This window comes from Anopheles arabiensis, chromosome 2 (genome assembly GCF_016920715.1).
Source record: "Anopheles arabiensis isolate DONGOLA chromosome 2, AaraD3, whole genome shotgun sequence".
Lineage (NCBI taxonomy): Eukaryota > Metazoa > Arthropoda > Insecta > Diptera > Culicidae > Anopheles > Anopheles arabiensis.
In genome coordinates, this window is record NC_053517.1 from 110,729,531 (window position 1) to 110,745,238 (window position 15,708).

Below are 15,708 nucleotides of genomic sequence, written 5' to 3' on the forward strand. Positions count from 1 at the left end.
TTCCTAAACGTTCTTGTAAGTTCTGCGATACGATCGTCAGCAGTTTTTAGCGGTTGATCGCAGCAGCAAGACACCGCCGCGATCGCGACATGAAGCACTGAACAAGGCAATATAAATACAACCAGTATTTTTACCCCCTCCCCCCACAACCAGTTAGCAAGGGAACGAGAAACGGGCGAAAATCACACTTGCCGTGCTGTTGGTGGCCGTGTTTCTTCTTCACAATTTCCCGATCGGTTTGCAGAACAGTTGAGTAAACATATTGCCGCTGCGTACCCTTGAACAACGGCAGGTTGGCAACGGCGGAAGTGTTGGCCTGTTTCGAAGTAAAATGCTTCAACAATTTAGTGCAAAGCGACCTGTCTTCTGCGAAGAGGGTTGATGCGAAGACACACACAGGGGTACGTGCACGTATCCATGACGACAAGACAACACACCACGCGCCGCCCGTAGCTCGAGTGCTTTCGTTCGTTTGTTGTGTGTTTTTGTGCTCGCTCTTATCAAAATCAGTGTAGTAGCGTTGAATTCGTCATCCGATAAGGTGTGTGCTAAAGGTTCGGTAGAACATCACCGCAGCAAATGGTTGCAAAATGTACACGAAACAGAACAAAATTTTCTCCCATCTGCACCAAATGGTTCCATTTTTGAGTGGGTTGTTGATTTGTTCGGTACTTTTTACATGCACCGTTGAAGCGAGGCCACAGACCGTGAGCAGTAACGGGAACAATACCAGCAATGCACGGTTCGGTGCCCATGGTAACAAGATCACACTTCTGTTGCTGCTTTGATCGCTTCTAATTTAATTGTTTTTTCGTTCTGTCACTTCTCAGAATACGCCTACGTGTCTAGTTGGCCAATTGTGGACCGCAAGCTTGGGTCGGTGTCGGCTGTCGCTCTGGATGGCGATGGCAACGTTGTCATATTTCATCGCGGATCCCACGTATGGCAGTTGAGCTCGTTCGACACGGAAAACCGATACCAAGAAGCAACAGGTGGTCCAATAGCGCAGCCAACGGTACTCAAGTTTAACCGCAACACGGGCGAACTGCTGCAGCAATGGGGTGAAAACCTGTTCTATATGCCGCACGGACTAACGGTCGATCATGAGCAGAACTACTGGCTGACGGATGTGGCACTGCACCAGGTGTTCAAGTTCGATCTGAACCACTCGACGACGGAACCGGTGCTGACGCTCGGCACCCGATTTGAACCCGGCAACGATGCGTACCACTACTGTAAGCCAACGGCCGTTGCGGTGCTGAAGAGTGGCGAGTTTTTCGTCGCCGATGGTTACTGTAACGGGCGTATCGTGAAGTACTCGGCGGAAGGCATACCACTGCTGTCCTGGGGGCGCAATTCTTTCGTGCTAACCCGCTCCTTTAGACTCCCATCGGGGCAACCAGTGCCGGCGAGTTTCTTCGCCATTCCACACGCACTGGCGCTGGTACCGGATCGTGATCTGTTGTGTGTGGCCGATCGGGAACAGGGGCGGGTGCAGTGCTTCCACACGCGCAATGGCACGTTTCACTCGCAGTACAGCAGCCCGGAGATCGGCAGTCGGCTGTTCAGTGTGAAGTACATTTCGTCCGACGGTGGACTGCTGTACACGATCAACGGTCCACAGTTCGTGCTGAACCCGGTCCCGGTCGGTGGACACATCATCGAGATGGCAAGCGGTAACGTAATAGGGCGGTTTCAACCCAACAATCCCAAACACGCATTTAGCAATCCACACGAGCTGGCCGTCACGGACGATGGGTCGGAAGTGTACGTAGCCGAGCTGAATCCCCAGATGGTGCACAAGTTCCGTCGAATCTCACCAGCACGACTCACCGGCAGCACCACCACTACCGTGAAGCCCGCAACAAGTGTAACCCGCAACGAAGGTGAGAATACGCCCGAGAATGGCCGCTATGCCGGTGCGCCCGGAATGAACAGTGCCCTGACCGCTGGTTCGATTGGAATATTCTCCATTGTTAGCACACTGATCGTGACCAGCCTGCTGGTGATACTGATGGCCCGCGTCATTTGCTTCCGAACGGGGCAGGGATCCTCCTCGCGCGTTGACGAAGTGCCGCTGAGGAATATGGGCGACGACGAGGGCTAGAGAGGACGACCGTGCACCGTACTTTTTGCTTTCCCCACAAACTTACACAAACATTACTTACAGAACGAGAGCTGTGATCTAGCGAACCGCAACCGACGCACACTGGACTACTTAGATTGGACTGAGCTTAGCTGTAACTTAATTAATATATCAAGCCCAGCTTTTTTTTACTTCTACCAGTGCAGAGAGTATTTAATAATATTGATAACAATTGTTTATTTAAAATATATAACAAAACGGACGAACGGGCCCGTCAGTGTCAGCTAAAGCAGCGGAACGCGCGCTTGTGTGTGTGTGGTCATTTATAGGCGGTGATGACATGGTTCCGTGGTGAAAGGTACGGATCGAACAGAACATCGATACGCGCGTTGGTGCCTGCAAAGAACTCGAAGGACAAATTAACAGATTGTTCCCAAGGAAGGGTTTGATTTGGTCGTTACCTTGTTCCAGTAGAAACAACCAACGATCGTACAGGACGATCGTTTCTATCAGTGGAGCAAACATCAGTCTTATCGTGTAAAACTTTACAACCTCTTCCCATCGGCTGAGCCGTGATTGTGTTGCCGCCGAGTGGACATCGCTCTCCGGCACAGTGACTCCCAGTCCATCGACCGCTCGTTGGCAGTATTCGGCGAAGCTTACCTCCGTCGCCCTGATGCCACCCTTCAGCCCAGCATGCTTTAAATCGGGACGCAAACGAACGATAATACTTTCGATCGCAGCACGGTAAGCGTGTATCTTAAGCTCGTGATAATCACCACTCAGCCTTTCCCGGTACTGCTCAATCGCATGGCAGGCCATTTCACGCGCTTCGTAGCTTAGGGTGAGATTGGTACGACGACAAAAGTCGCTTAAAGGGAATCCATACTCCTTTGGTTCGCCGTTCGATATCGAGCTCTCGCACGAAAGCTTCATGTAGCAGCAGCAAACGAGCTTAATGAAGCGACACTCGTGGCAGGCAAGAAAGAGGCGCAACAAAGAGGGCGCTAGATCACCGCACGGATGAAGTCCAATTAGTCCGAATTGGAGTGCATCGGAATGTTGACCTTTTTCGATGTTTAGTGCATCCCGCAGCAGTTGCTCGAAAGCATTCGGGTCAATGTGATCAAGGTTGACCTTTTCGTGCAGATGGACCGGGTGTGGTGTGGCGGTGGTAGTGTTTTGCAGCTTTGGCTCGAGTTTCACTAACCGACGCCAGAGTTCTGCGTCCTTTTGTCTGTTGAGGAGGTACAGGATGAATGTGAGCATTTATATTTTGTTTTTGTTTGGCTTTTCCTATACCTTGCGGCTTGAACGAACGACTCATTCTGTTCGAGACAGCACACGCGGAAACCAAATCCGTAGGCAAGCGTGCGTGCTAGATTCCCCTGTCCCGAGCCAATATCGACCAGCGTGCGGCAATTGTTTTCACGCGAACAGTTAGTGGCAAACTGCTCTATTTCGTGACGCTTTTTCAGTTTGACCGACTTATGAAACAAACTAGATTGTTTGTAATAAACACAGTTTGGGTCGGTTGGGTGCTTTTCGGTGGTCTTAGGTTCACTCCTAGTGTGTACTAATCGGCGGAAAAGCGATCGCAGGGTAAGCACCGTCAAAGGCCACACAGTTGTTTCTGTGTTTCTGTTTTCAAAGGACAGGAGAGCTGGAAGATGCTCGATAGGGATGGTACTGAAACAGCGAATCCAGCTCGGAGGTAAACTGTTCCAGTGATTCAGGTGGAAGAAATCCTGCGATAGAAGCATAAAATGAGAGCAAAACCACGGCAACAATCACGCTCTGTATCTTACCACAATGTACGCATCGATAATAGGTCTGTAGAGATCCACAATTGTCCTAGATTCAAGGATTTTCTGCTGCAATTCTGCCTGCAAACGTGGAATGTTTCCATCCATCGCTTTGTTGTGCTCGTGGCGGTTTGTTTACAAATATGCTGCAGGTGCGAGAAAGGGATAGCTTATGTGCTGTCATCCCGTCAGGGCCCTTGTGTCAGTTCTTTTTTTCCGTGCAGGAATGTGCAATAAAACAGCAAAATGCTATAGGGACAAGGCATAAGATAAGGGCAGATAATGAAAATACTTTCTTTTTTTAATACAACGTAAATAAGCCTCTCATTTTGGTCAGCAAAAATAAATCTGTAAATTGAGACTGGTTCGTTGGTACCCTAATGTCAAAAAAGACGAAACGTCAAACTGTTGGCACGTTCCAGCACCCCTTCAGCTTGTTGTGGCTGTGTGTGCGCGAAGGAAAATTCCAGCATTTTGCAGTGCGTTGGAGGGAATAAATAAATTCCATAATAATACCACCGTTTCGCCACTGACTTCATTCGCCCACTCGAGCGGCCGTCGAAGGTGCGCATGAACGCACATCCTGGTGAATGTGGCTAGTGTGTAGTTCTGGGTAGAACTAACTCCCCCAAAAAAGGGATCCTTTCGGAAATTCCGTCAGTGTAAAGTTCGGTGTCCATCATCAGCTGATATGGAGATTGTGACAGCGAAGCAATGTGAGGTTTTGTTTACCTGCAGCAGCAAGGATAAGAGAATTTGGTGATCAGATTGCGTGAAACGGCATGGCACATACACACATACACTGCGTCTGATGCACCATTTAAGTGCATCAATCGTGAGCTCATCGTGCAGGTTGGTTTGATTTCCGTTCAAGACGTCAGCGCATTACCGCACTTGACCCGTCGTGGGAGGGGGTGGCAACACAACACAACACAAAACACCCGACACAAGTGCACGTGGGAGAGAGAGAGAGAGCGAGCGAGCGAGAGAGAACAGGTGGAGGAAGGAGTAGATTGTGTGAAGTGTGCTGCTGTTTGTTCTGTTTTGCCCCAAACGTTGTGGTGGGGTGGTGTGTGTGTGGGTGGGTGATCAGCATTAGTCGGATTCCTGCTGCAGGAAGAAGCCCACCAAGAAGGCCCCGCTACCACGTCGGAGGAGAGGCACTTAGTGCCTGAAGCGCACCGGGTGTTTGGCGTGAAATTTGCGTAAAGTGTGGTTAGTTCTCGGGAAGGAGGGTGGCATTGAAAGGTACCGAGCGAAGTAGGAAACGGTGAAGGAAGGAAACAGCTCAAGTGATAATTATTGATAGCGCGCAAAGTGGCCCCCGCTGCTGGGCTGTGCGAAGCTGGAAATCGAAAGGGAAACGGAATGAAACTGCTCGCGCAGATAATTCCCCTAAGGGTTGTGGTGCTGTAGTGTGAAGGAGAGGTAAAACAGAGGGGGGGCTTTTTAAAGTGCGAGCGTACGAGCGAGATGCAAGATAGGTAAAGATTTGTTACGTAGTGAGAACACGACACGACGCGAGAAAGAATAAGAGAAGGGGTGTGAGTGAGTGAGTGGTCAAGGGGTGGGTTGGTTGGTTGGTTGGGTGAGTGTTTCGTGCACATGTTGTGCGTATGTTGAGACAGCCCTGCACAAACACACATTCATACATACATCGCGCGCGAGAAAATTTGTGTCCGTGTGAGTGTGTATGTGTGTGACTACCCGAGCGAGAGAGAGCGAAAGAGGATGCTGCGAAGAATTCGCCAGCAAAGCAAGCAAAGCCCCAGCAGCAGCATCATCCCCAAGGCAACACCAGCAAGACAAGTGTGACAAGAAGTTGGCTGCTTCACATCGCGGTCGCCGCCGCTGTCCGCATTTGTGTGTTGATCTCGAAGCGTTTGATTCGCTGGGTCGTGTGTCGACGGCCGCTGCAGGCCGAAAAGGGGAGAGCGAAAGACCCGTGTGTGAGCGCCACACAACACCACAGTGTTGTCAAAGGTTTCGCCCAGTGTTGTTGGCCGCAAAAGTTCAGAGTGTAGGTTGTTGGTGTGGTGTGGTCTTTCCCTTCGCCTCCGTGGCGTTATCGTTGTGTTGTTTGGTTGTTTGGCTGCTGTCATTGGTACACTCCGAGAGTGGAAAAAGAGCAATTTTTCACGATGAAGTTTGGCGCTGAATTTCCCGCCTAGCGGTTTCAAGAAAAGGTAAGTAAGTTTTAGGAAGTGTTGGGGATGGTTTCCTTTGTAGAAGTGATATCGATAAAACGATGCATTGCGTATTGATGTAGATACGGGAAATAGTAAATGTCCTTTGGTGATATCAAGATTCGAACCTCGAATGGCGAATCGGTGCAGCGCATACAACAGTACGTTTGCCTACTACCCCAACAAGACCGGTCCGGGAATTGCACCGAAAAAAGTGAAACAGATCTCCAACACGACGGTACGGTTTTTGCTCTCGACCTGCGCGCTCGAAGCCCCGAATTGAAATGTCCCTGAGCTTGGATTGTGTGCGAACGTGTGCGTTTGTGTGTGTGTTAGTGTGTGTGTGTGTGTGTGTGGGTGTGCAGCAACACAGAAGTGAACGGCAAACAGTCAGAACTTGTCGAAAACTTCCGTGCACACTTCCAACGGTACCGTTGCTCGATTGTGTTGTTATGCTTTTTTGTAATTCTCTCGCAACGAATCTTCGTGCAAAAGAGGAAAAGAGGTGACTTTGCGAACCAAACACATTGATGAAATGAAAGTGACTCCATTACCGGACGCCAGACGGAGGAGCATAAAAAATGGGATACACTATTTGCATACTTGTTGCTTCTTGCCTGACAGCCCCAGCAGCCACAGCATCAACGCTCTGAGATAAGAGAACAATCTCCTTATTCGTCTACTACTCGCGCCACACGCCAGTAGTGAGTGCAGCCCGGACAGTCTCTCAACTCGCATCTCACCCGCCTCTCATCATCATCTTCCCTCAGGCGGCCTCCTCAGCAAGGCCTTTCGCTTTTCTCCGTTTCCACGGCACCCCCAGCCTGCCTACCCCCGTCTTCCGACCCCTTACATGTTGCGCTATTTGCACAACCTGGGCATTGGGTAGTTTGGCCATTATTAACAGTTACATTTCTGCAGCTAACGCGCACGCTGTGTGACATGCTGCCATTCGACCGTTATGGGACGTGAAGCCAAACGAGCTTCTAACGCACACACACACACACACACATGGAGGCTCTAACGTCACGACCAATTGCTCCCTTTCCCACCATCTAACACCGTCACCATGGTGAACGAATTTCAAGGCCGTTGCGATGTCATGTTTGCCTTCGCTTCTTTTTTCCATGCGCAAACTGTTGTACAGGCCGGCCCCCCGAACACCCACCACCACACAACCCTCCCTCCCTCTCTGGCGTGTCAAGGGGAGTAGGTCGGAAAAATGCTTTCACTGGCGGGAGCAAAAGAGAAAGAGTTCGGTGGGGGGAGGGGCAGCAGAAGCACAAATCGTGTGATGATCCTTGGCGCAGTGTCTTCAGCTTGTGAAGCCCTATCGGCGGCGGAGTACATACAAAAAAAAGGAAAGACGCAAACGCAAATGTTAGAGACTAGGGCCCGCTCTTTCCCTAAAGCCCCCCGCTGGTGGCTCCCAAGTTTTACGAAGGCGTGCGCTAATTTATTCACACAGTTTTCCGATTCGAACTGTTTTGGCGGAAGAGAGCTATAAGGAAGAGGGAGGAGGAGGTGTAATTTGCCCTTCGAGAGGAGATGTTGATTTTCGTTTCGTCTGTTGCTTATACTGTTGTAACCACCCAGCCACCCGACCCAAATGATTGCTAATGATTAATGATTAAATTTGCATGTTTTCCTCGTCTTGGGGCATTGTTGGGGAAGTTTTGGTGGTTACTGGAAGCAAGAGAAACAGCTTCCGAGCTCATGGTTTGTTGGGCAAACAGTGAAATAGACAGAGACTTGCGTTCGATATAGCGAGTATTATCCTTACTTTTGGGAGTAGTAGTGCTTCTTCGTTGCCCAATAACATCCAGCATGTTATACAATTAGACAACTGATGTACTGCAACAGGCCGGGCACAGGTTGACCGGTAAGCAATGAAAGGAAGGACAACTGCGCCAGGTTAAAAGGTGTTCTACCCAGCTACGATCGATATTCATTTCCCGCTGGCCTCCCAACTGGCACCCAAAGAGAGGTCGCACCAAACCGTGTGCGGTGGTGCACTGTCCCAGAAGATCTTTGACCGTGGACCGTGCCCGTTGTCTTTCGCACCCCTTGCTCGTAAGTATGCGTGAACCAGTTCCAGATTCGATCGAGCTTCTCCAGTTCAATATCCAAGACTGGTTTCCCTTCTTTGGAGCAACATTTGGAGCGCCCCAGTGTATAGAGAGAGAGAGAGAGGAGCGATCCAAAGCCCCTACAATGAAGACGGAAGAAGTGGCGGTGATCTTCGAAGGCACGATCGGAGGAACGCTCGGTGTGTGTGTGTGTGTGTTGTGGAATGACCTGCCATTCTTTATCGGTGGCACAAGTAGGAGAGGGGGGTTGCTTGATATCAGACGCGTTTGGGCGCTTGTAGAGTAGTGGAGAGTTATTCAACCGTTTTTCGCCTTTCTCTGGCCTGCTGGTGGTGGCTTGTGTTTCGCGTACAATCGCAACGAAGCTCATTACACACTGCAATCAACTGGGGGGGGGGGGGGGGGGGAAGGTTTGGGGTCGTAAAGAATGAAGCAAAAAGGGAGCGTGGTTAAGAATGGTAGCCCTCTCCCGGCTTGGTCCGGGTGTGTACGCGCGGCTAATGATCGATGATGGATAGGACAGGTTAAAAATGAGCTCGACGCAGCATCTTATCTAGGCGAGTTCGTGCGGCCAATCGAAGAGGAGGAAGGCTCAAATCTCGATTTACCAGTTTCGTCCTCGTCCTCCCTCCCCAAGGGGTGTCAATGAGCAGAATGTGCAAAATCATGTGCGTATGAGGAATGGGAAAGGCCGGCAGTTATTCGTTCGTATGTCTATGATGAGAAGAAGAGCGGCCTTTTATGTTGTTGTATGTTGTTTTGTACCAAAGCCGCCCCTCGTTACGATCGTAAACTGACCTCTGATGAGATCTTGTTTCCAGTAGAAGTTTTTAATAAAAGCGCAATGTTCTGACGTAGCTCCGGTGGTCGTTTTTGCAAAATTGTATTTAAAATTTTCTTATCTTCCTTTTCTTTATTCTCCACAATAAGGACATCACTTGCATGGTGTTGTTGTGGTATATCTCACCACCCTTCACCACAAAATTTTACCACTTTTTCTGGAGATGAAAGATCAAAATTTGAGGTTTAGTAGAAAAAGTTGGTTCCATTTCCCCTTTTTTTACAATTTATTACACCGGCCTTGAAGCTGGATGGGCCAACACCATTGGAAGACTGTGAAAAAATGCCATCCACAAAACCGCAACTCCCCTCGACGTGGGGTGGAAATAATTTATGTTTTTGACACATTTTGTTCTAGCTAGATGGCACAACTCTTACCTGGGGTGCGTCATTGGAAAGATTTTCTTTCTCTTTCTTTCTCTCTTTCTATCTGTGTGTGTTTGTTGGGCAATTAAAAAAGTGAAAAATGTCCTTCTCTCGACTGTATTGCGAAAGAGTGAAAGTGTGTGTGTGTGTGTGGAGATTTACTCCATCTTTTGCTCATTTCCGTAAAACAACCCCCGGAACGAAGAAGCAATTCTTTCCTCCATTTTTCTCTTGTTGGACGATGAATTTAATTTTTTTTTTGCACATTTTGGTGCTTCTTTCCCACACACGCACGGGGTTTTTGGGTAGCTTGCGAGAAAGGAAGAAATATTGGAATGTCTTGGCGCGTTTCAAAATCTCCGCAGCTCCAACATTGTCCGTGACCCTTTCCTTTTAAACGAATGAGTGCCTGTTTGAGGGGGAAGGAAAGCAAGGCAGCAGGAAGAAGGGGGGAAGCATCATTACGAAACGACATACATACACGCACGACAAACCACCTATTCCAAGCTAACAAGCAGCAGATCGGCCGGCCGGCCCAAAGGGGGAAAGATTGACGATGTAAACCATCCCAGGCCAAGCAATGATAATGGGATGCCCTGAAGAAGATTTCGACTCGCAGCGGCTCCGCGGATTAACATATTGTGCGTTGTTTTAATGTTGCAAAGTTTGTGTTCCTGTGCCCGTGTCCGTGTATGTGTAGGTTGCCCCCGCGAAAGGAAAGCGAATCGTCTCCCCGGACCCCATTAGCGAACAGCCAAAAACGAAACAAAAAAACTGGCCATCCTCCACGAACTCCCCACGCCACAAGCGCGTACGCTCGGCAGCAACCAGAGGTCGTCCAAATCGAGCTTCCAAAAACTGTGAAGTTTTGCTGTGTAGATAAAACCTGTCCCAATATCCACGCGATAGGCAGGCGCTCCTGTTGTGTGAAGGTTTACTTTCACGTCCTTTCGAAAAGTTGAAACCGATTCCGGGCGCGGGCAGATTTTGTGCCCGAATCCATTCCATCTTGTGCGATTGTGTTCTTTTCGAACTTCTCTCTCCGATGTGGTTAAGTAAAAGTGAAATTGATTCGATCCTTCCTGGTCCTTGCTTTGGGGCGAGTGAACTGGAATACACGACCAACGGACCAACGCGGTATGTGACATGCCGTGCACACGACACACAAGACCTTCAGTTGGTTTAGGTTGGACGAACTCCGCTGGTACAAGAGACAGCTTCGTTACGGAAAACTAGTAATACAAGTCAAGTGTTCGCCGGTTCTTGTTTCTGGAGTGCAGAGCAGGTTACAAGAGGAGCGGTGGTACACATGATTGCCCAGAACGTCCTATACGTTTGTGTGTGTGTTGGCGTTTGCTGTAGTACTGTTTATCGTATCGCCCCCCTTCTGAGGAACCGCCGCACCAATGTCCGAGGGCCTCGCGTCTGGCGTGTGTATCGTAAGATCTCTGTTATCCCCCGGAGCGTCGTCGTCGTGCCACCACGGACAGCGGCTGATACGGCCGACGGACGGTGGAGAAGCATCGTATATCAAATTCACTAGAACGAAAGTGCTCTCCCTTGGTGAGATATACATTCCCGTGGTGCTACTGCTACTGCTGCTGCTGTTGATGTTGATTTTCCCGCTTCACGGAAGGGGGGCCAAGGGAAAGGCAAACAACACGCCGAGGGCGCGCGCGCGCGCGAGCACTGTCTTTGGGGAGGGTGTTGTTTGAAGCGTGTTGCTTTCTTTTGAAATCTCCTGGTGTGACAAATTACAAGATCATCATCATTACAGGCTCATTATGATCGCACACTGCACATTGTTTTGTAATTGATGTTGTGCCATTATTTGTACGGCTGAATGATTATTGTTGTACACTACTCTCTGTTTGTTGCTAGAATTGGCTTTTTTCCGCCAATCGATGGTTTGTTGTTGACTGCTGCAAACGGTCAAAACTACAACTAGGACACAAAAAAGGGAGGGTTTGTTGATGTTCCTTTGGAGCCACAGAGTGAGGTTCTAATGTGACCTCAAGTCCTTCAAACTCTTTATGTGCACTGTGTCACAAAAAAGCAGTTTAAACTGTTGTTTGGCGCCATTCATCCGCAAAATTTGAAGGTACTGGAAGTGTCAAAAGAGAACGCGATCATGCTCCAAGAGCAAACTCAGGCACCGGAGAAGCGAGAGATGCGCGTATACGTTGTTTACTGCTGCGAGCACCGGACAATACTTTTGATTCTGAGCACATTCTGAGGCCTGATGGCGTAGGATGAGGGACCTCATATGGCGCACGCCAAGGGAGCATGAGGAGGGGAGGGGAGTCTGGTGTGGGTTGTACCGTGCCCGCTATGACATCATTGATCTGTGTTCGATCGTGCAAAGAGGAAACAGAGAACGAGCAGCCGGTTCACATTGATCAAGTAGCCACGGAGAATTGGGTTTGGCGTTGCTGTGCGTATGAGCGAAAGAGATGCCCTTTGTGTGAGAGAGAGAGATGAAGAAAGAGAGAACAACTGAGAGTTGAACACACGCGTTCGGGTTTGTTCAGTTGTGTGGCGTTTGATTTCGCGCACGCGTTAGTAATCGCGCCGTAGTAGAAATGTGCTTCGGAGATACCAACATAAACCCGGACGTGTGCTGCTGGGCTTCCTAACGCGTGTGTGTGTGTGTGCGGTGTGAGATCAGTCCGTTGTGCGAATCGTGAGTGTTTGGCCGGGGTGAGAAAAGCCCTGAGCTCTGTGAGTAAGCGGCAGCGCAGGCATCAATGAAACACGATTACAACAAAACACAAACTTTGCGTATCGCGTTTGCGCCTGCCGAATCAACCCGGTACGGATTGGACGGAATCGAATCAACATCTAATGCTTCACCAACACTTTCCCGGTGATCGGTCGTGGTTATGGTGTTGTGTTGGTGCTGTGAATGTGTACGCACGCGCAACAAGATAGTAAGTTCGGCGCCTTGCGCGAGTTCGCTCTCTTTCTCTCTCTCTCTCTATCGCGCTAATCTCAAGACGCTTTGTGTGTTGTGTCGGGGGGTCGTCTCTTACTTACCCTATAGGGGGGCGAATCGCAGCAATCGGCGAGCATGCATCGGGGAGGATTGCGTTTGTGTATCGGTCATTTTTTATCATCCCCTCTCTCTCTCTCTGTCTCTCACTCGCTTTCCGTGCCCACATCTCTGCATCCCAGCAGCATCACGTCACAGTGAAGACGAAGCGGCTTCGTCTGGTTTTTGGTGCGTACGCGGCGACACGGCGCCCCACAACAGCAGTAGCCGCACGCGGCGAATCGGTCATCATTGGCGTTTGTGAGTGCGCACCGCGTAGCCGCCGATACACACAGCGAGAGTGGCAAGCTCGCTCATTAGGTTTGATGATGAAGCGCAACTTGGATGGACGGTTGGTTTCGGTGTTTTTTTTTGTGTGTTGTTGGCCGAGGACGATCTTTAATGTTTTTTTTTTAAATTCTCCATGCAAGGAGCATGGACGGACTTCTATTTATCTTGTTTTACGATAATTTTACGCGAATCGGTAATAAAGAGGGCTTCAGCGTACGTAACGTTCACCCCAATCAGCAGCGTATGGAGGCAAATTGGAAGAACATTATTACCTTTAAGTGCGAATCGTACCCTGCCGCCGGTGCACAGTTTGCGTTTTCTTATCCCAACCTCGATTGTGTGGATGTAGATGAGGCTGGCTCTGTTGATTGATCAAGATGGAAGCGAATGGAAGCCGTGTGTGAATCTTCTTGGGAAGCCAAAACACTAACCTGCTCCTTCGCCGACCAAAAAGAAGAAACAGGTTCAAGGAGACACAACCGCGGTGCGAGTGCGCGCGGTGCATAGAGATCGCTGACATAACGTTTTCAACGTGTCGACCTTTTCCGTTCGCATCGAATTTCGATGGACGCATGTCCAAACGACCATCAACGCTTTGGATAAAGCTTGCATTTTGAGTCCGCTCGGAAAGGGGGGGAGTTTTATCTTTGTGTGCCATTTTTTTTTTGGTTTTTAGTTGTTCAATTTGCCTCTCTTTCTCTCGTTTGATGGGCAATATTTCGACAGCTAAGCAAAATGGTAAAAAGACACACACAGCAGCGGGGAACGAACCAAAATTATCGTTTTTCGGATGACAAAATTGCATCACAATATACAAACGGTTGGTGTTTATTTTTTTAATGGCTAAGTTGAGTGTACCGTCAGTACCCTTAGGGGGTAATTGCAGTTAATTTTTTACTCATTTCGGGGAAAAAAGCTGTAGAGATAACGATCCTCACCCTCTTATCTCCCCTGCCCTGTAGTTGCGCATCCAGCGTAGGAATCCAGCAACATTGTGGGAAAGTAATTATCGTGTTGCAAAATGGTGTAAAATAGTTGTTGAGCTTAAAGCGTATGTGTGTGTGCTGTGTGGTAAAAACGGCCATTAAACTAGGTAATTTATCAAAAAGTTGTTAAGAAAGTGTACATGAACAGTCAGAACGGCTTTTGTCGGCTTACATTGTGGTGTGGCGGGAATGTAATGACTAAATTTCCCTAAAGCATACGATTTTGTGCATCAAGGTTGATGATTTTTCGATTGAAAAGCGATTAAAGCGATATCAACAACAACAACAACAACAACAGCACACACACGTGGCAGGAACAGCTGTTTGGCAATTTGCAAAATTCTAATTGGAAAAAAGAAAAGAAGAAAAAAGCATCCAAATTCGTTCGCTTGTTAACTTTGATGAATATTTTTCCTTTCAAAAATTGTCATCTCTTTCCTTTCCCCTTTTTCCTCCGAATGTATACAATCATGCGAACAACATTTTCCAATCGAAGCAATCGAAGCAATCGTTCGAATATTCGGTGACGCACACACACGTAGACGACGACGACTCACGGTGCCAAACGCGCCGTGAGAGGCCGCGGGGCCATGGGGATTCTCAGCGCTCATTTTCTCAAGCACTCATGAGTGCTTTTGAGAAATCCTCGTTCTCAGCGTTTGTCGAATCGGAACAAAATCGGTTTTGAGAATCTTTGAGAATCTTTGAGAAAGTTGACGATGCAGCGATCGGCTAACTGAAATATAAGCAAATGTGCTATTTGTTTTTCGGTAATCACTTTGGAAAATGTATTCAATGTTTATAATTGAAAAAAAAATAAAAAAAATGCGATCAAAAATATATTTTCTATTTAAAGCTCCAAATAAAGCATGAGTAACTTTATCAGTTTCTCAAAGTGAGAAAAATTGACGACGGCCACGGGCTCGCGTCTGAGAACAAGATTTGAGTGCTAGAGAAACTTAAATGAGTGCTTGAGAATGTTTTCTCAGCTTGAGAAAGCCCCGTGGCCCCGCGGCCAGAGGGATTGTAATTTGCTAATTGGGACCGTTTTCGCTGCCAGGTGCCATGGGAGAAAGGAAAACATCTCGAACCGTCGCTGGGAAAACTTTTTGCTTTTGCCCCCCTAAAGGTGGGAAGAGTAGCCGGTAGCTGGGGGGGACTGAATCATTACCAAGGTCATTAACGATTACCAAGCGGCGATGGCGGCGGCGATGGTGAGGTGGGACTGCTCGAAGATCGAGAACCATCCGGGTAGCGCCGGTTGGTTTATCTTGTTCGCCTGGCGTGGCATATTGGCTTCCGGGAAAAACAACATGCCCGCTCTCTGCCTCCGCTCTTATCCCTCCTCCCCCATTCATGGTTCTTCTTGCACGAGGAGGGATTAGCTCTACCACGCGGAGCAGCGTTTGCTGCTCATCGCACTCTGAAGTAGATTAAATATAATCACTATTAGCTAGATTGAAACACCATCGAACACATCCATCGCGCGGAATATGGTGTGCTCTTCGTGTTCACCGATCGTCGGTTCGAATTAACATTTTGCCGTTGGGTGTGCAAAAGCGCCAAAACTTGGCTAGCTAGCGCCCCGTAATTCGACTCTCCCACCGGCGGGTACACAGAGAGTTCGCTAAAAAACATCCATCTCGACGATACAAGAGGGACGGGTAGGTATACTGACAACCTCCACCGGATGTCTGCAGGACATTCGTGGAATGGTTCTGCGAATGTTATTTCCAGCTGAGTGGCTTTCGTTACACCGGGCGTTAATTTCGACGCACAAAACCCTTGGCAGAAGAGACACCACAAGGATGAAGTGTCCTCCTGCGTCGGGTCATCGGGAATCGTTCGCAGAAAACAAAACAAAGGTCACAGCGCACAGGGAGAGTAGCTAGTTGGTGAGATTTAATCTTATTTGTCGCATAGAGGGAAGGGAAGGTTATCACACTTCTTACACCGTTTTTGCCTTCCCTTGCTAAACGCACAATTTATTAGATTTTCTGCTGTACAAAGTGGCTCTTTGTACTATT

The 15,708-nt window shown here is 48.7% G+C and overlaps 3 protein-coding genes across 11 annotated transcripts in view; 2 read left to right on the forward strand and 1 right to left on the reverse strand.

Moving 5' to 3' along the window:
- The first annotated feature begins 31 nt into the window (after positions 1 to 31).
- LOC120893804 (peptidyl-alpha-hydroxyglycine alpha-amidating lyase 1) lies at positions 32 to 2,384 on the forward strand. Of its 2 annotated transcripts, XM_040295916.1 has the most exons (3): positions 32 to 756; positions 831 to 1,886; positions 1,981 to 2,098. In XM_040295916.1, exons 1-3 carry the CDS (start codon positions 591 to 593, stop codon positions 1,986 to 1,988), a joined length of 1,230 nt encoding a protein of 409 aa, XP_040151850.1. In that variant the 5' UTR covers positions 32 to 590; the 3' UTR covers positions 1,989 to 2,098. The 2 variants fall into 2 exon arrangements, with proteins under 2 accessions (XP_040151850.1, XP_040151848.1); XM_040295914.1 differs by having other exon boundaries at positions 831 to 2,384.
- Positions 2,299 to 4,136, reverse strand: LOC120893806 (protein RRNAD1). Of its 2 annotated transcripts, XM_040295919.1 has the most exons (5): positions 3,895 to 4,136; positions 3,389 to 3,834; positions 2,866 to 3,323; positions 2,548 to 2,785; positions 2,299 to 2,482 (listed from the first exon to the last, which is right to left on the reverse strand). In XM_040295919.1, the coding sequence occupies exons 1-5, from the start codon at positions 3,997 to 3,999 to the stop codon at positions 2,410 to 2,412; spliced, it is 1,320 nt and encodes a 439-aa protein (XP_040151853.1). In that variant the 5' UTR covers positions 4,000 to 4,136; the 3' UTR covers positions 2,299 to 2,409. The 2 variants fall into 2 exon arrangements, with proteins under 2 accessions (XP_040151853.1, XP_040151852.1); XM_040295918.1 differs by having other exon boundaries at positions 2,548 to 3,323.
- A 191-nt stretch (positions 4,137 to 4,327) lies between these two features.
- The window catches only part of LOC120894519 (myocyte-specific enhancer factor 2), a 52,868-nt gene continuing 41,487 nt past the window's right edge, over positions 4,328 to 15,708 (forward strand). For 5 of the 7 annotated variants that reach the window (XM_040297152.1, XM_040297156.1, XM_040297160.1 and 2 more), the window contains exon 1: positions 4,329 to 6,077. The gene's annotated coding sequence lies outside the window, so the exon portion shown is untranslated. Of the gene's footprint in view, positions 6,078 to 15,708 lie in introns of all 7 variants that reach the window. The other 2 variants (XM_040297162.1, XM_040297159.1) reach the window with 1 other exon arrangement.

What these genes read in the sequence shown, in the direction of transcription:
- LOC120893804 (XM_040295914.1), top strand. Translation starts at nt 591, where the DNA reads ATGTACACGAAACAGAACAAAATTTTCTCCCATCTGCACCAAATGGTT. An exon ending in TGCACGGTTCGGTGCCCATG is followed by an intron (nt 757 to 830) that starts GTAACAAGATCA and finishes GTCACTTCTCAG; the next exon opens with AATACGCCTACGTGTCTAGT.
- LOC120893806 (XM_040295918.1), bottom strand. Translation starts at nt 3,999, where the DNA reads ATGGATGGAAACATTCCACGTTTGCAGGCAGAATTGCAGCAGAAAATC. An exon ending in TTATCGATGCGTACATTGTG is followed by an intron (nt 3,835 to 3,894) that starts GTAAGATACAGA and finishes CTTCTATCGCAG; the next exon opens with GATTTCTTCCACCTGAATCA. An exon ending in GTTGTTTCTACTGGAACAAG is followed by an intron (nt 2,483 to 2,547) that starts GTAACGACCAAA and finishes AGTTCTTTGCAG; the next exon opens with GCACCAACGCGCGTATCGAT.